This window comes from Oncorhynchus masou, chromosome 28 (genome assembly GCF_036934945.1).
Source record: "Oncorhynchus masou masou isolate Uvic2021 chromosome 28, UVic_Omas_1.1, whole genome shotgun sequence".
NCBI lineage: Eukaryota > Metazoa > Chordata > Actinopteri > Salmoniformes > Salmonidae > Oncorhynchus > Oncorhynchus masou.
Genome location: NC_088239.1, coordinates 31,713,069 through 31,733,227, shown reverse-complemented (window position 1 = coordinate 31,733,227; position 20,159 = coordinate 31,713,069). Strand labels below are relative to the sequence as shown.

Sequence of the window (20,159 nt, the reverse complement as noted above, 5' to 3'; positions counted from 1 at the left end):
TAAATGATTGTAACAGTGTTGTGTTCGAGACCAACTAAAGTGAGACCGATTCAAGACCATTATTGCAATTTTGTTAAGTCACCACAATAATAAAAGTTCAAAATGTCCAGTATTTCTGTGTTCATATTTCAAAACAACATATGGATTCTTTAGACATTCAAAATGGTGAAGAAATACATGCCGAGGGAAAATAAAGCCAATCTACAAATATTACTAACCCAAACACAGTGGGGAACAATGGGCCTTCTATGCTTTTTAAAAAATAAAAAAATGATTATAATGATGATGATAATTATTTTATGTTCAATTATGTTCTGATTTAATCTTTAGTTTTTGTTAGAAAGGAAAGGGTTAACACTGAAGAGAAACATTTTTTTCTTTGTTGGTCTCTGGGGAGATCAATCTAGTCAGCTATTGGCTAGGCCATCAGAAGATATATAAAGGCATCTGCCATTTAACTGTATTAGGGCAACATTTTGGAGTGACAATGGAATCAACCAATCACATTTTGACTTAATGGGTGGGACCGTTTATCCTAAATTGATGGAAACGTCTGCCTTGTTGAAGGCCAATTGATCACTGCGCAATAGCGAGCAGTAGTTAACTCACGGTCTAGCTAGATAGCTTTTGTTGTTGACTAGTTTGCAGGGGCTGCAGGGGCTTTTTCAGCTAGTTGGCTGTCAAAATTGCGCTGGTAAACAATGGGGAATTGTAGCCTCCTCGTCCTTCTGCAGCTTGCCTGTCAATGCATGCCTCTCCCAACCAAGCACCCAAGCTAACTAGTTGGCTAGCCTGCTAGCGAGCTACTTCCAGACACAAATGAGAGAACACCTCACTCTTACCATTTTACTCACCGTAGCAGAGCTGGTTAGGCTGTTTACATTTTATCTAGAGCGTTCTTGACTAACTTACTTTTTCTGTCTATGTTTACTGACACTTGTCATATTCAGCGGGTGTTACGCGTTCGTAGAATTCACCAGTTGTTCTGCGCGATGGCATAATCAGACGAGAAGGCTCTGAAATTTGAGTTGATCGCCAGAGTGAATTTGCAAACAAAAGGGATATGCGAACTGGATAAGTCATTCAAGTTCTTGATAGCTAACCAAATGACACCTGCATCTCTAGTTGTGTATAGCCACTGGAAAATGATATGAGGGGAAAAATGCAGTCACTCACCCACTCCTCCAATGGCATGACATCCTCCTAGCAGCTACCTAGCTAACGTTTTTAGCTTGCTACATTAATAGATACGCTAGCCTATTAGCCACGTTGTGACTGACTTGTGATCATTGCCCTTGCTAGTTTGATTGTATTGCCATTCTCAGCCTTCGTTATATTCGTCAGTTTTTTTTGTCCACAATATTGAGTCATTTAAACTGAAATGGTGTATCCCGAATGGAGGCAGCAAACATTGTACCAGGCCAGCTGTGATTTACAACCTGATGGCAATATTTTTTGGACTACCAACAAATGTATTGGTGAATTAAATGAATCATGCATTGAAATGCATCTATCTATTCTGCCGAAAATGGCTTAGTGTACGTCACGGAACATTGAGTCAAATACAAAGTTATTTTTAACACTTCTTTATAAAGTTGTTTTTGTAGCACAAAGTGGGATTTTGATATTTTTTACTAATATTATGATTGTCTGTTTGCTTCATATCTGCAAATTAGTTCAAACGCAGTCAGTTCCACATTAAACTTTAGGTCATCGGTTACTTTGCGTGCTGAACGGGAAATGTTTTTTTTTTGGTTTGGGAAGTAATAGTTATACATTTCAATTGGGAAATGCTTAATGGTTGTGTTTTTGTATTCTTATGAATGGGACCTACTGGCGTATTATGTCCGAGTTTATGTACTGCTTATGCTTTAACATCATGCTGTGTGTGGCTGCTGTCTTTCCATTGGCCCTATGCAGTGGTGTAGGGGTTCCTGGAGAAGTGCGTGTACAAACATTTTTCCAAAAAGTTCCCGAACGGCACGCCCATCGAAGGAAAGGCACCCTGCGAAGGAAAGGAACCCTTACGTTTAAAAAAATAAATCACGTTTTCCTATAGATTTTTCAGATTTTCACTCTCAAAATCACACCCTTTTTTCTTTTTTTTCTATACTACTTTTTTATTTTATTTTTACATAGTATTTTCTACGATTTGATGGTTTAAGTCCACAACACTACTTTAACCACACAACTGATTTGATCGACCTCGGGACCTGGCTCCCCAGTGGGTGGTCCTCTGACCACCCTGGCCCATGTCTATCCATGTCAATGCCCCTGATGTGAACAGTGCATGATGACATTTGCGCATCCCACGTAGCCTACTAACCAACACTTCAGACTAATCTTTTTCAATACCTGGTTTGCATACCCATTGTTGCCAGAGTTAGCATTAGATTTTACTGGTGGAAACTGCTTTCCTACCCTACCGGCTACTGATGTCATTCTTCTGTGAGATACTCCATGCCAAAACCAGTTGAGAGCTGCACACTTTTGCTGCCTGCAGATGATATTCCGATGAAACTAGGCTATGTGTGCTGCACTCGTGTATATATTTAACGTGCTTTGCAATTGTAAATCAAATTTTATTGGTGACAAGCACATGGTTAGCAGATGTTAATGCGAGTGTAGTGAAATGCTTGTGCTTCTAGTTCCGACCGTGCAGTGACATCTAACAAGTAATACAACAATTACATAACTACCTCATACTCACAAGTGTAAAGGAATGAATAAGAATATGTACATATAAGTATATGGATGAGCGATGGCCGTGCGGCATAGGCAAGATGCACTAGATGGTATAGAGTACAGTATATACATATGAGATATATGAGTAATGTAGAATATGTAAACATTATATAAAGTGGCATTGTTTAAAGTGACTAGTGATACATTTATTACATCCAATTTTTTATTATTGTGGCTAGAGATTTGAGTCAGTATGTTGACAGCAGCCACTCAATGGTAGTGATTGCTGTTTAACAGTCTGATGGCCTTGAGATAGTGGCTGTTTTTCAGTCTCTCGGTTCCAGCTTTGATGCACCTGTACTGACCTCGCCTTCTGGATGATAGCGGGGTGAACAGGCAGTGGCTCGGGTGGTTGTTGTCCTTGATGATCTTTATGGCCTTCCTGTGACATCGGGTGGTTTAGGTGTCCTAGAGGGCTGGTGGTTTGCCCCGGTAATTCCGTTGTACAGACCTCACTACCCTCTGGAGAGCCTTACGGTTGTGGGCGGAGCAGTTGCCGTACCAGGCGGTGATACAGCCCAACAGGTTGCTCTCGATTGTGCATCTGTAAAAGTTTGAGTGTTTTTGGTGATGAGCCAAATTTCTTCAGATTGTCTGTGTGGGTGGATCATTTCAGTTTGTCAGTGATGTGTACGCCGAGGAACTTAAAACTTTCCACCTTCTCCATTACTGTCTTGTCGATGTGGATAGGGGGGTGCTCCCTCTGCTGTTTCCTGAAGTCCACGATCATCTCCTTTGTTTTGTTGACGTGGACTGTGAGGTTATTTTCCTGACACCAGGTTACTTTGTGCATTATTTCTCTATTGTACCAAATACTTGATAAGTCGTATAACTACACTACTTTGGGAAGTAGACCGAATGTACTTTTTTTCTTCAACCAATGTATGTAGCCCTACCTAGCGCACATCCCCTTTAAAACATGTTTGTTAATAAGTGTTTCACCGTTGTTGCTGACAGACATGATAGGCTACATTGATTGATGGACCATGTCAGTATTGCTAGTTATTAACAAGCTAACAGCCATCTATTTTATCCCTGGAAATCTAAATATTGTTTGATTTGCTTGCCTATAGTGGTGATGGCGGTAGTCCGACTGACTATGTCTACCAGGATGAGGATTTGCCGATGTCAAGCTCTTTCGATGCCAATGTAGCTCTCTTTCAATTGGCATTGAACATGTTAAGACTCCCAGGAAGGTGGGGCGATACTGATAATCGATAATTGAGAAGAGAATTGTATTGGATTCAGCGTTTGTGTACCATGTCTCCTAGAGGTCTGATATCAGACCATTTCTTACATGAATGTGTCACTTTGATTTGTCTTGCCTTCCAGGTTACCCACTTGGTCATTTTGTAAATATATATGTTATTTTCTGGAACTACTACATGTACCTATCTCATTGTCGTAAAATTATTAGAGATACACAAATGATTTTTGCACCCACCATGCGTCATGTCCGCAATGGTCAGATGTGATGAACCGTGTATATTTTCGAATGTGCATTGGGAGCTTTAACCATGTGCAGGCATTCTTGTTCTATACCAATACACGTTTACTATCATGAAAATGCAGTTACTTGCTGTATAACTCATATAGTTCAGACTATGATCTTCTTCAAGGGGTGACTAAAACCAAAGAGTTATAGCTAACATTCATTTAACAATCCCTTGAAAACGAAACGCAGTTGTCAACGGTTTTAGCGCAGCTGGAGGTGTCCTTGCCCCCCAGCAGCCAAATCAAACGCTCTGCACCGCATTGACGTTTTATTGATAATCATGCTAGAATGACCTTCGCATTCCATTCCAATCTTTCTCCAGATGATGATATGTGGGTGCATTGACATTTCGAATGACGATTTGGGTGACAATATACAGCACAGGAGAAACTGACGTAATGGGCTGTATTCCTCAGCTTGCAGGGATGTGTGATGTCCTTGTGGAAAACTATCTACCTGGAAAGCTTGATCAGATGGGCCTTGGCTACGACGATGTACACAAAGCAGCCCCGAGACTGGTGTATTGCTCTATTTCAGGTACCTACCCCTGGCTCTGTGCTCATTCCTCTCCACCCAGCTTTCAAATTATTCCAGCATTATATTGAACCCACACCTTTCTGCAACTCCATTTCTGTGATCAACATGTATGAAATATTTAGCATCAGAAAACCGAATAAAGTCTCTGAATCGTTTTGATTGGAATTCCGTTTCCACACCCTGAATGTAATGTATGGAAAGGGAATTGACCCCGACTCTGGGTTTTAGCTAGTCAACGTGCGTGTGTATGGTGTGGGAGAGCTCTAGTTTATGGCTTGCAAATCCTTAATTAAGGAAATGTAATGACTGGGTGAAAATTTCTACTCCATTATGTTGATGCCTCTAAAGAGTGTTTTTTTGTTTGTTTTGTCTTGTATGCTGTCAATCTTTACTATCCATGTTTTCAATTAATTTTGGGACCTTGTGAAAAGGCCCATTTCAGTTTACTGTCTGCATTATTCACTCGTAAAGCAAGTGAGGCTTTATGCGAAAATTGCTCCGTTGCCACACTAATCTGTAACTGATGGCGTATGTCCCCACGCTAGAGATTGATTTCGCGTGTGGTCAAGCTGTAAATCCTGGAATCTTGTCACACTCTGTTCAAAAGCCCACGTCACCGTCCTCTGTGCAGTGATGTCGTGTCACCTTGGCATACCCTTCTGTGTCGAAGTGGTATTGCTATATGTTATCATGGGCCTTTTGTGTCAAATCAGATCAAAGTAAATGCCTAAAGTTCTCATTGATGGTCACTAGAGGGAGCCTAACACCCTAGTAAACATGCGTTCCCCTGGATTTCTAGTTTCTTCAAACACCACAGTGTCAAGATAAAGTGTCGAAATAAAGTGTCAACCGTTAGTTCATACCTCCTGTCTTAGTACCCAGATACGTCAGATGTGGTGAGTTGGTTTAAGATTTGCCATTTTATTCCCTGTGGTAAGGAAAGCAATGAATTGCAGATCGTTTTAATTTCCCCAAGTCTTGTTGGAAGGTGACTTATGTTGCCAAATTTCCAAGCCCACTTTCTTGTTAAATGCTGGAGACATTACCCACGAGGCCTTGGTAAATTGTGGATGGTAAACACTACAGTGAAATTGGAAAGATTTACAATGCTCATGTTGAAATGTTTAATTTAGCTGGATTTAGACAACTTCCTTTTGTGAATCTGTAACTAATGTGTTTTGATTAGCTTCATGTGGCCTTTGCCTCATAAACCATTTGAGTTTTTTGATGTCTCCAGATATTTATAGAATAGCTTTTTCAACCTTATTTATATCCATACACAGTTTTAAATTTCAAAGTTGTTTTAAGTGTTCTGATCTTTAATTTGAGCAGACCACCTGGCTCTTTTTTTCAGTATTAAGCCATTAAAGTTCCAGGATAAGACACACTTTTAGGAACATATACATTTTATCCACCCCTATTTTTATGCTGCAATCAAGGGCGGCAGGGTAGCCTAGTGGTTAGAGCGTTGGACTAGTAATCGAAAGGTTGCAAGTTCGAATCCCCGAGCTGACAAGGTACAAATCTGTTGTTCTGCCCCTGAACAGGCAGGTAACCCACTGTTCCTAGGCCGTCATTGAAAATAAGAATTTGTTCTTAACTGATTTGCCTAGTAAAATAAAGGTAAAATTGAAAAGGAAACCATTTATGCCTGTGACAGTGTAAAAAACATTTTAGTTCACTTAATGAACGTGCTTGCTTTATGTGCAGTGAGCCTCTTGCAATGATGACATCATTTGATTTATTTTTGCTTATTGGTTGATTGCCTTGGAGAAATTTAGTGACCTCATGGCAATTTTGAGTAGCCATATTTTATTATGATTTTTTTTTTAAACTAAGCAATAACACATGGAGTATGATTGCTTATGTAATCTTTCAGATCCCAGTGATGGCGCATATCGGCAGTCCCACTCATGGAAACGACTTAAGACAGAGTGCCCACTTTGCAAAAGACTCTGCAGTTTTAGTGTCAGCAGTGATTGAAATCTTCCAATATATTTAGCCTGCTGTTTCTAAAAACGACAAACTGTAGCCTTGCATGTTATGTCCTTGCCAGTAACTTCAATGGCATTGTCACCCAAAAATATACACTGCTTAATAGAATATTGTGTATTTCTTTTTTCAACATAGTCAAGCCATGCTGTGACCTCTGTACAGGATGCTTAGCTACTTACAAAACATGGCTTAAACACTTTGTGGCCACACGTCTGCCCAGTTTTTTCCAATAATCTAATTCGAAGACCGTGAAATATGGTTTGATTTTTTTATTATTATTCTTTTTCTCCCCCTGGAGTGCTTATTTTGATTGGGCTGCAGTGGCTATAGCGTAGTGCACGTAAACACTCCTGATTTTCTTCTGCAATGTCTGTTTTTTGGCCTCACTCAAACAAGACCAATATTCGTTTTCCCTGTTTTAGTTAGTTTGTGTTATGCAACATACTGTATGTTTTCAATATATTCTTTAAAAAACATCCATGTCTGCATAAGGTGGGACGTTGTAAGCTAAAAGTTACTTGCTATTATTGAGTTAATTACGTCTTGAGCTGACACATCTTCGTCCCTGAAATCGGATAGTAGGCTGTTTATAGAAACAAAATGATTTTGTTTTTATTGTACTATATAAAATTGTCAGAAATATAAGTATGACATATGACTGGTTTCAGCTTGCCGCTGTGCTTCAAATTATGTGCATTATACTGTAGTACAGTGGATATCAGCGATACTCCATGACCTAGTTTCATAAGAAGCCTTGCTAAATGTCTGAAGCTCATGTGATTTCCTAATTTCTGTGTCAGGCAGAGAGAAATGCAAGATAAAGTTTTACTCATCTGTTCTGGGGGAATAGAAAAACATGCATTTCGTCTCTGTAGTCATTTATATTTATTTACCCCCCAGACTTCTTGAAGGTAGATTCCGCTATATGACGTCTCTACTGTATCTATCTTTTTTTATAATTTCATAATACATTCTAAAGGTATAAGACAAATAATCCATCATGTCATGAACCCTCTGCTTGAAATAATATTTGTAAAGGATTCAAAGGGTGAAAATACTTTTTCATTCACATGAATAATTCATATCATTTTTTATTTGATACTCAAGATTTATATATAAAAAAATATATAATTTGTATCATGTATTTGAGCCTGTGCTGTGCCAATTCAGTAAGTCTTATACAAATATGGACTACAGCTCCCAAGCTTTCTGTAGATATAAGGGTTTACTAGTCTATTCTTTATGGCCCTCTCTATACTTCCCGGAATAGCAAATATTGGTTAAAATCACTCCAAGGCTGTCAGCTCAAGATCATATTTGCCCAGTGTTGACACGGGACAACAGAGTTGCAATTGTGTTTACTTTATGTAAAGGGGTAAATTATTTAGTGTGACTTTTCATAGGGGTTAATACCATGCTGCTGCTGTATAGTACAGAGGGGTTAGATGGTTTGTGTGTGTTTCACATTGGGGTAAAACATTTCTGCCGTGGTATAGAGGTGGAAAGGTTTCGTGCTGAGGCTACGATGTGACCTTTTTGGGGGCGACCCAACCAAATTCACATAGACATATGAGTTATAGATCTGTCATTATCGTTGAAAGCAAGTCTAAGAAGCGGTAGATCTGTTCTATGTGTGCTATTTATATGCTTTTAGTTATTAGTGGCAATATGCAACTTTTTGGAAGATGCTGACCAAATGCACATAGAAATGTAAGTTATAGATCTACCACTCTACTTGAAACCAAGTCTAAGAAACGGTAGAGCTGTTTTATATGCACTATTTTTATGCTTCCCATTCTTGGAAGTGTTGTTTTTAATTTTCGGTTTTGTACACCAGCTTCAAACAGCTGGAAAAAACACATTTTTGGTTATGGAAAATATATCTTTCAAACCGGTTTTGATGGTACAATGATTATCTACACTTTACTTGCTTATTTTGTCACATAAACTGAAATTAGGTGAATTATTAAAAGTTTTGGCAACCAGGAAATGGCAGAGTGATTTCTGTATAGTATACTTTAATAACCCATCACTTGTTAGTGTGCTTCTGGCTTAATCTATGAGCATGATAAGTTGGCTCTGGGATTCGAACTAGCGACCTTTTGGTTACTGGACCAACGCTCTTTACCGCTAGGCTACCTGCCACCCTAATATTTTTAGAATTAAGCAATAAGGCGTGAGGTGCATGATTTATTGTATATATTCCATGGCCTAGGGGTGTTCTTAGGCATGAAGCCAAAGTCCTGCTATGGGAAGGTCATAAAGTGTGTGTGTGTGTGTGTTGGTTCCAAGGCTATGGACAAACTGGGCCACTGTCCCAGCGACCAGGGTATGACTCAATCGCCTCTGCTGTCTCTGGCATGATGCACATCACTGGCCCTGAGGTGAGTATGTTTCTCTCCCCGGTATATACACAGTGTACAAAACATTAGGAATACCCCCTAATATTGAGTTGCACCCCTTTTCCCCCCTAGACACAGCCTCAATTTGTTTGAGCATGGACTCTACAAGGTGTCGAAAGCGTTCCACAGGGATGCTGGCCCATGCTGATTCCAATGCTTCCCACAGTTGTGTCAAGTTGGCTGGATGTCCTTTGGGTGGTGGAGCCAATCTTGATACACGTGGTAAACTGTTGAGCATTAAAAACCCAGTAGCGTTGCCGCTCTTGTTGTTTTGCACATTCACCATCTGAATGGCACACATACACAATCCATGAATGAGTTGTTTCAAGGCTTCAAAATTATTCTTTAACCTGTCTCCTCTTCATCTACACTGATTTAAAGTGGATTTAACAAGTGACATCAGTAATGCTGACCTGGTCAGTCTATGTCATGGAAAGAACAGGTATTCTTAATGTTTTGTATGCTCGCTGTACATTGTTTTCAACATACATATTTTACTTTTTACTTTGACATACGTGACTACATTGTTTATGTATAAAGTAATTATAACTCGGCGTGTCCTCACCTGGGATTTTAACTCACAACTCATCCATACGAAGATTTATACATTCACTACTGTAAGTTGCTTTGGATGGAAGTCTGCTTAATGGTTTCTCAATATATATATATATATTTTTTTTTTACTTGCTCTGTTGCGCAGGATGGGGACCCAGTTAGGCCGGGCGTCGCAATGACTGACCTGGCCACAGGACTCTATGCCCACGGAGCCATCATGGCCGCCCTGCTGCAGTGTCACAGGACAGGAAGGGGTGTTCACATTGACTGCAACCTGCTTTCCACCCAGGTAACTCACGTTTACCACCAGTCTGGTTGAATCCAGTCTCTTAATAATATAATACTCTTGAATGATATGGCAAAATGAAGATTTCTGCCTAAATAGACATACCCAAAAGTAATAACTTGTAATGCTGCATAGTTTTAGAAAGGTCTGGAACTCACCTTTCTGGTAAAAATAGTTATAAATTGCTGAGGTGCACTCACTTTTGAAGACTAGCTCAAGGACATAGTACAAATATGATAAAAATATGAAAAATCACATGATTTTTTCCCCTATTCAGTCAGTGGGGCAATAGAGCTTGAAATGACTGAAATGTTTTCTAAATATAGTAACAATCAAATTATAAATAACTTACTGTAATATTTCACATTTCATATAACTGTAAAATAAATATGATCATATTTAGTGACAGTACAATATTGACACTTTCATTTAACTTGATGACAAGAGACTGTATGCCATGTCTCCTGTGCGGCATTGAGACACCATTCAAATGTGTGCAGACTCGACAAGAGACTGATTTCATGCCATGTCTCCTGAGTGTGTGATGCTAAATTGTAATTATTTTGCCACTATGGCCTATTTATTGCCTTACCTGCCTTATCTTACTACATTTGCACACACTGTATATATATTTTTCTCTTGTGTTATTGACTACGTTTGTTTATTCTATGTGTAACTCTGTTGTTTTTTTGTGAAACTGCTTCGCTTTATCTTGGCCAGGTCGCAGTTGTAAATTCAAACTTGTTCTCAACTAGCCGACCTGGTTATATAAAGGTGAAATAAAAATAAGAGAAAGTTACAGAAGCCCTGAAGCCCAATGCAAAAAAAAAAAAAAAAAAAAAAAAAAAAAAAGGTACTCTTGGAATGATCTTTTTTGAACAACTTAGTATCTCGCTTGAACGGCTTAGTATCTGGTTCAAATGACTAAGTCATTTTGAACAACTTAATTGTTCTTTTGTCTAATTCAATCTAATTTGTTATACAGGTGTTTATTTAAAAAAAAATCTGTTTTGAATTATGCTCTGCTCCACTTTCCCACTTACAAACTCTGCCATTCAAAGCAGCCCTGCTTTAGGCTATCAAAGGACTGTCAATGAATAATCATATCAGTGTATGGAATACGTTAATTAATGGCTGTAGCAATCATTACATAGTTTGACAAGCTGCATAACAAAATTATTATTATTAGACAAAACAACAATTAAGTCGTTCAAACGAGATGACTTAGTATCTTTTATATATTATATATTCTATTTTTAAATAAGTTGTTCGAACAAGATACTAAGTTATTCAAATGAGAATTCCAAGAGTATATTTGTATTTATATTTTGGCTTTTGATTTCAGGGCTTCTGTGAAAGGGATATTTGTTTCAATTCTACAAAATGATTTTGTGTGTTTTCTTTTTGATAGCTATAAATCTGCCTGAGAACATCCCAGCAAAATGAAATTACTATTGTTACGTCTGCTACACTCTCCCATTTCATATGCACTATTGGAAGCACGGCTGTGAGTTTCGCAGGCATGATCACTTAAAATGGCACATTTGAATCGTGACAACCAGCGCTTTTAAGGAACAACACAACAGTAGAGGTAGTATGCATGGAAATAATTAACTGTATTTACAGTTCCTTCAGAAAATATTCACACCCCTTGACATTTTCCACATTTCGTGTTACAGCCTGAATTTAAAATTGTTTAAATTTAGATTTTTTTTGCATGGATTTACTCTGTGTGCAATACGTTTTTTTTAACATGATTTTTGAATGACTACCTCATCTCTGTACCTCACACATATACAATAATCTTTAAGATTCTCAGTCGAGCAGTGAATTTCAAACACCGATTGAACCACAAAGACCAGGGAGGTTTTCCAATTCCTCGCAAATAAGGGAAGCTATTGGTACTACAAATATTGAGGTGTATCTCCTAACTCAGTTGCCGGAGAGGAAGGAAACCACTCATGGATTTCACCATGAGGCCAATGATGACTTTAAAACAGTTGCAGAGTGTAATGGCTGTGATAGGAGAAAACTGAGTATGGATCAACAACACTGTAGTTTCTCCACAATACTAACCTGATTGACAGAGTGAAAACAAGGAAGTCTGTACAGAATAAAATCAATTCTAAACATCCAACAAGGCACTAAAGTAATATTGCAATCAATTTGGCAAAGTAATTTAACTTAAATCTGTTTGAAAATCTATGTCAAGACTGGAAAAATGGTTGTTTAGCTTAGCAATGATCAATAACCAATTGGACGGCGCTTGAAGAATTTTTAAACGAATAATGGGAAAATGTTGCACAATCCAGGTGTGGAAAGCTCTTCGACATACCCAGAAAGACTCACAGCTGTAATCACTGCCAAAGGTGATTCTAACATGTATTGACTCGGTGTTGAATACTTATATCATTTTTATTTTTTATTTGACAGATAGTGCAGATAGTCTCTAAGTTGCAGCTAGGATTAGCTGTCCAGCAGTCTGATGGCCTGGTGGTAGAAGTTGTCTTGGAGCCTGTTGGTCCGAGTCCCAATGCACCGATACAGTCCGTGGCTCGGAAGACTGGAGTCCTTGTCGATCTCTTGGGCCTTCCTCGCCTGGTGTAGATGTACTGGAATCCAGATGGCTCGCCCCCAGTGGCGTATTAGGCCGTCCGCACCACCCTCTGTAGAGCCTTCCAGTTGAGGGCGTTGCAGTTGCCGTACCAGGAAGTGATGCAGTCGGTCGAGATGATCTCGATTGTGCATCTGTAGAACTTCTTGAGGATCCGAGGGCCCATGCTGAATTTCTTCAGTTTATGTTGCACCTTCTTCACCACAGAGAAGAATTTATCTTGGCACCACTCTGCCAGGGCCCTTCCTGTTGGCTGTCCCGACATTGTCGGTGATCAGGCCGACTACCTTCATGTCTGCAAACTTAATGATGGTGTTTGGGTGTGTCGTGGGTGTGCAGGGAGCAGGGTTGAATATTTTCCCTGTATTTTACAAATGTTCCATCTGTAGAAGAAATCACTTTTCTCCCAGGTAACCCGGTATTTCTCCCCAAAACCAGAAGTGTCATTCAAAAGCATTATAAAGCATATAAATAGGCCTATGTCTGAATTAGTTTCGAGCTTTGATCGAAAGTTCAAGTCTGATGCTACCTGAGCATGGTGAGCCATACATTAAATAAAACATTTTAACACTACATTAAAGATATTTAATGAGCTCATGCCCAAAAAAAGCCCAAATGATTGTGTCGTTATCCAATACATACAGTGCCTTCGGAAAGTATTCAGACCTCTTGACTTTTTCCACATTTTGTTATGTTACAGCCTTATTATAAAATGGATTAAATTTTCCTCTTCAATCTACACACAATACCCCATAATGACAAAGCCAAAACAGGTTTTTAGACATTTTTGTGAATGTATTGAAAACGGAATAATCACAGTTTACATAAGTATTCAAGCCCTTTACTCAGTACTTTGTTAATTAAAGCACCTTTGACAGCAATTACAGCCTCTAGTCTTCTTGGGTATGACGCTACAAGCTTGGCACACCTGTATTTGGGGAGTTTCTCCCATTCTTCTCTACAGACACTCAAGCTCTGTCAGGTTGGATGGGGAGCGTCACGACACAGCTAATTTTCAGGTCTCTCCAGAGATGTTCGATTGGGTTCAAGTCCGTGCTCTGGCTGTGCCACTCAAGGACATTCAGAGACTTGTCCCGAAGACACTCTGTGTTATCTTCGCTGAGTGATTAGGGTTGTTGTCCTGTTGGAAGGTGAACCTTCATCCCAGTCTGTGGTCCTAAGTGCCATGGAGCAGATTTTCATCAAGGATCTTGCTGTACTTTGCTCCGTTCATCTTCCCTCCCAGTTCATACCGCTGTAAAACATCCCCACAGCATGATGCTGCCACCACCATACTTAACTGTAGGTATGGTGCCGAGTTTCCTCCAGGCGTGACGCTTGGCAGTCAGGCCAAAGAGTTCAATATTGGTTTCATCAGACAAGAGAATCTTGTTTCTCATGGTCCGTGTCCTTTTAGGTGTCTTTTGGTAATCTCCAAGCGGGCTGTCATGTGCCTTTTTACAGAGGAGTTGCTTCTCTGGCTACTCTGCCATAAAGGCCTGATTTGGTGGAGTGCTGCAGACGGTTGTCCTTCTGGAAGGTTCTCCCATCTCCTCAGAGGAACTCTGGAGTTCTGTAAAGAGTGACCTGGTTCTTGGTCACCTTCTTGACCAAGGCCCTTCTCCCCTGATTGCTCAGTTTGGCCGGGGGATGGAGACCACTGTGTTCTTGGGCACCTTCAATGTTGCAGAAAGTTTTGGTACCCTTCCCCAAATCTGTGCATTTACACAATCCTGTCTAGTTGATCTGCCGACAATTCCTTCGCCCTCATGGCTCTTTTGCTCTGACATGCACTGTCAACTGTGGGACCTTATATAGACAGGTGTGTGCCTTTCCAAATCAAGTCCAATCAATTTCAATTTACCATAGGTGGACTCCAATCAAGTTGTAGAAACATCTCAAGGATGATCAATGGAAACAAAATGCGACTGAGCTCAATTTCAAGTCTCATATAAAAGGGTCTAAGTACTCATGTAAGTATTTGTTTTTTATTTGTAATACATTTGCAAACATTTCTTGACCTGTTTTTGCTTTTTACATTATGGGGTATCATTTGTAGAATTATTAATTATTTTAGAATAAGGCTGTAATGTAACATTGTGGGAAAAGTATGTAGACAGCCGTGATACAAACTGATGTGAATTCTCTCGTGAGATAATGTGGTCAGCATTTGATCGTGATGTGTTCCACGTCAGGAGAACAGAAAGTCTTAAGGGCTTTTACTACAATCACACCATGAGTTGTTGATTATGAAACATACCCCTCCTTTGCTCTTGATGGAATGAATCCATTCCCGCTAAGCATATAATTTGAGCCACAAGACCAAAGAAGAAAGCGATACTTGGGAACATACATAAATAATCTCTGAATGACTGTCTAAGCAAATCTTTTTTTTTGCTGTCTGACCATATGCTGTTTTATTTCATTGGATGTTTAAGAGATCAAATCAATTTGTCACATGCGCCGAATACAATAGGTGTAGACCTTACAGTGAAATGCTTACTTACAAGCCTTTAACCAACAATTCAGTTTTAAGAAAAATAGCTAAAAAAATATTTTAAATAAAAGTAACATAATTAAAGAGCAGCAGTAAAATATCAATAGCGAGGCTAGATACAAGGGGTACTAGTACAGAGTCAATGTGCGTGGGCATAGAATCCTCTTGGACCTAGACTTGGCAACCTGGTACGGCTTGCCGTGCGGTAGCAGAGAGAACAGTCTATGACTCGGGTGGCTGGAGTCTTTGACAATTTTTAGGGCCTTCCTCTGACACCGCCTGGTATAGAGCCCCTGGATGTCAGGAAGCTTGGCCCCAGTGATGTACTGGGCTGTACACACTACCCTCTGAAGTGCCTTGCAGTCGGAGGCCGAGCAATTGCCGTACCAGGCAGTGATGCAACCGGTCAGGATGCTCTCGATGTTGCAGCTGTAGAACCTTTAAAGGATCTCAGGACCCATGCCAAATCATTTTAGTTTCCTGAGGGGGAAAGGCTTTGTCATGCCCTCTTCACGACTGTCTTGGTGTGTTTGGACCAATCTTGGTTGTTGTTGATGTGGACACCAAGGAATTTGAAGCTCTCATCCTGCTCCAATACAGCCCCGTCGATGAGAATGGGGACGTGCTCGGTGCTCCTTTTCCTGTTGACCACAATCATCTCCTTGGTCTTGGTTACGTTGAGGGATAGGTTGTTATTCTGGCACCACCCGGCCAGGTCTCTGACCTCCTCCCTATAGGCTGTCTCGTCGTTGTCGGTGATCAGGCCTACCACTGTTGTGTCGTCAGCAAACTTAATGATGGTGTTGGAGTCGTGCCTGGCCATTCAGTCGTGGGTGAACAGGGAGTACAGGAGGGGACTGAGCAAGCACCCCTGGGGAGCTCCAGTGTTGAGGATCAGCGTGGCAGATGTGTTGCTGCCTACCCTCACCACCTGAGGGCGGCCCGTCATGAAGTCAAGGATCCAGTTGCAGAGGGAGGTGTTTAGTTGGTGATGAGCTTTGAGGGTACTATGGTGTTGAACACTGAGCTGTAGTCAATGAACATCATTCTCACATAGGTGTTCCTTTTGACCAGACGGGAAAGTGCAGTGTGGAGTGCAATAGAGATTGCATAATCTGTGGATCTGTTTGGGCGGTATGCAAATTGGAGTGGGTCTAGGGTTTCAGGGATAATTGTGTTGATGTGAGCCATTACCACCCTTTCAAAGCACTTTATGGCTAAGGACATGAGTGCTACAGGTTTGTAGTCATTTAGGCAGGTTGCCTTTGTGTTCTTGGGCACGGGGACTATGGTGGTCTGCTTGAAGCATGTTGGTATTACAGACTCAACCAGGGACATGTTGAAAATTTCAGTGAAGACACCCGTCAGTTGGTCAGCACATGCCCGGAGCACACGTCCTGGTAATCCGTCTGGCCCCACAGCCTTGTGTATGTTGACCTGTTTAATAAAGATCTTACTCACGTCGGCTACGGAGAGCGTGATCACACAGTCATCCGGAACAGCTGATGCTCTTATGCATGCCTCAGTGTTGCTTGTCTCGAAGCGAGCATAGAAGTGATTTAGCTCATCTGGTAGGTTCGTGTCACTGGGCAGCTCGTGGCTGTACTTCCCTTTGTAGTCTGTAATAGTTTGCAAGCCCTGCCACATCCGACTAGCATCGGAGCCGGTATAGTATGATTCAATCTTAGCCCTGTATTGACGCTTTGCCTGTTTGATGGTTTGTCGCAGGGTATAGCGGGATTTCTTGTAAGATTCCGGGTTAGAGTCCTGCTCCTTGAAAGCGGCAGCTCTACCCTTTATCTCAGTGCAGATGTTGCCTGTAATCCATGGCTTCTGGTTGAGGTATGTACGTACTGTCACTGTGGGGACAACGTCATCGATGCACTTATTGTTGATGCCAATGACTGATGTGGTGTACTCCTTAATGCCATCGGAAGAATCCCGGAACATATTCCAGTATGTGCTAGCAAAATAGTCCTGGAGCTTAGCATCTGCTTCATCTGACCACTTTTTTTATTGACCGAGTCACAGGTGCTTCATGCTTGTAAGCAGGAATCAGGAGGATAGAATTATGGTCAGATTTGCCAAATTAATGGCGAGGGAGAGCTTTGTATGCGTCTCTGTGTGTGGAGTAAAGGTGGTTTAGAATTATTTTCCCTCTGGTTGTACATTTAACATGCTGGTAGAAGTTAGGTAAAACTGATTTAATTTTCCCTGCATTCAAGTACCTGGCCACTAGGAGCGCCGCCTCTGGATGTGCGTTTTCCTGTTTGCTTTTGGTCATATACAGCTCATTGAGTGCGGTCTTAGTGCCAGCATCAGTTTGTGGTGGTAAATAGATCGCTATGAAGAATATAGATGAGAACTCTCTAGGTAGATAGTGTGGTCTACAGCTTATCATGAGATACTCTACCTCAGGCAAGCAAAACCTTGAGACTTCCTTAGATATCGTTCACCAGCTGTTTTATCCTGCCGATAGTGTATAACCCGCCAGCTGTATGTTATTCATGTCGTCGTTCAGGCACGACTGTGAAACATAAGATATTACCATTTTTAATGTCCTGTTGGTAGGCTATATGTGCTTGTATTTCGTCCACTTTATTATTCAGCGATTGTACGTTGGCCAATAGTACTGATGGCAAAGGCAGATTAGCTACTCATCGCCAGATCATCACAAGGCACCCCAATCTCCTTCTGCGATAACTTCATCTCTTTCTCCTGCGAATGACGGAGATGAGGGCCATTCGGGTGTCTGTTGTAAATCCCTCTCGTCGACTCATTAAAGAATAATTCTTCATCCAATTCAAGGTGAGTAATTGCTGTTCTGATGTCCAGAAGCTATTTTCGGTCATAAGAGACCGTAGCAGCAACATAATGTACAAAATAAGTTAGAAACAATGTGAAAAAACAAACAAAATAGCACTGTTGGTTAAAAGCGCATTAAACGGCAGCCATCCCCTTCCCCTCTTCCGTCTGACTTTCTATTTTCTGAACTGTGTCGGATGTCCTCAAAGGTGCTACACATAGCGATTTTGATGGTACCTACACTATTCAGTGCTTGTTTTCTCACAAACTGAAATTGAGCAAACTGCAGATTTTTAACAACCAGGAAATTAGCAATTTCCACTAGATAACACAGCCACAAAGTCAGAGCGCTTTCTCAGTTTTACAACCGATGTTGCTCCGGTGGGAGAAATTAATAGGCAAATATTACAGCTTAATCACAACACTGGCGGATAAGTAATACTGTGAAACACTGTCATTCCACTGTTAACCTCTTGAAACTCCCCATCCCGGATCCGGGATTGTGACTAAGCCTCAGGCTCATTAGCATAACACAACGTTAACGATTTCTGAAAATCGCAAACAAAATTAAAATAATGCGTTTGCTCTCAAGCTTAGCCTTTTCTTAACAACACTGTCATCTCAGATTTTCAAAATATGCTTTTGAACCATAGAAATTGACTAATTTGTGTAAGAGTATGCAAAGCTAGCATAGCATTTTGTGTTGTCTCATTTTCACAAAAGCCAGATAACCAAATAAATAAAATCATTTACCTTTGAAAGCTTGATGTTTTCAAAGGAGACTCTCAGTCATTTTTCCTGAAAAACCAGGAAATTCACCTACAACAATTTCCACTTAAATAACACAGCCAAACATGGCAAACGTTGTTTGGAATCAATCCTCAAGGTGTTTTTTCACATATCTTTCATTGACATGTTCTTGGAAGCTTGCTTCTCTGTCTGTGCCCCATGGAAAAATACTGGCAGGTGACTTTGGGACCAATTTCGTTTAGCGCAGGACACCGGGCGGACACGTGGTAAATGTGGTCTCTTATGGTCAATCTTCCAACGATATTACAATGCTGCAGACACCTTAATCACAACACTATAAGGAGATCATGGATAAAATCCTTGTCATTTCCTGTGAAACACTGTCTGGACACGTTCCAGTAGCAATTATATGTTAATATCTTGAAATAAAATGTTATGTAAGAGGTTAATGAAATTTTTCTGTAATTACAATGCAAAAAAAAAAATGTGTGGTGCTTTTAACTTTTAGTTTGATAACTATTCAGTTAGGAAATGTGCTATGATGTATTTCTTGAAGAAACAAATATTCTGTAGTAAATAAATTCATAATATTTTGTGAATATTTTTATACAAAATACATGGTATGTTTCTCCCCACAGCCAGCAGCAACATTACGCTGCTCTTAAGCAGCTACACAGTAAGATTTGACCATGCACAACCTTTGTTCCACCGTATTGTTAGTGCCCACAATCTTTCTGGTCCTATAGTTTCTGAGCAAAACTTTGGTTTTGCTGTTAGGATGACTGTCCATTACACCAAGTCGCCACAATGCCTGAGATCTGAAAACACTCAGCATACACTAGACCTGATTCAGTGACTATCAATAGAGATTCTGTCTCCTGTTGAGAGCGGAGACCAGACCATTCCGGCGCCAAGAACGTAATTCCATTTAAATCAATGGAGTGTGAAGAACGTCCGCGTTTACATGTCGGCCCGGCACTTGTGTCTCTCCTGACAGCATGTTGCCGTGATCTCTCAGACAGGACGAGTTCAAAGCTGGATCATGTTAGGCTCCTTGGCTGCGTATTCATCTGAGGGATGACACTGTTGCTTTAGGAGAATGGTTTATGTCGTGCTCACGTTTCTCTCACATCGTAACATGGGACCCATGTGACAATTAAGCTCCACTCGGGTACATTGATAAGGCATGCAGAGTAATCGGTCTAAGAAGCAGGCCTTGTTTAAATAGAACTTGGTGCTTTTTAAAATTTCACAAGATGGATCGATTTAATGTAGGCTTAACTGACAGGCAATCAGTGAACTAATTATTCAACTGTCTTGACATTGCTGCAGGGTATCGGTAGATATTCATTTGTAGCAGTCTTTACACATTTTGAGGGCTATGGTTGCTGTACCCTGGAGGCCCCACTGGAGTTAAGGATCCCCATCCTTCGAATGCGAGCGGTGTCACTTGCACTACTAGGTAAAGAGGACATTTG

The 20,159-nt window shown here is 40.5% G+C and overlaps 1 protein-coding gene across 2 annotated transcripts in view; it reads left to right on the top strand.

Moving 5' to 3' along the window:
• Positions 1-20,159, top strand: part of sugct (succinyl-CoA:glutarate-CoA transferase) — a 35,791-nt gene that overhangs the window by 10,078 nt on the left and 5,554 nt on the right. For both annotated transcript variants that reach the window (XM_064941914.1, XM_064941915.1), the window contains exons 6-8: positions 4,657-4,777; positions 9,065-9,156; positions 9,875-10,018. In XM_064941914.1, coding sequence (XP_064797986.1) covers positions 4,657-4,777; positions 9,065-9,156; positions 9,875-10,018 — 357 coding nt within the window. The remainder of the gene's footprint in view (positions 1-4,656; positions 4,778-9,064; positions 9,157-9,874; positions 10,019-20,159) is intronic.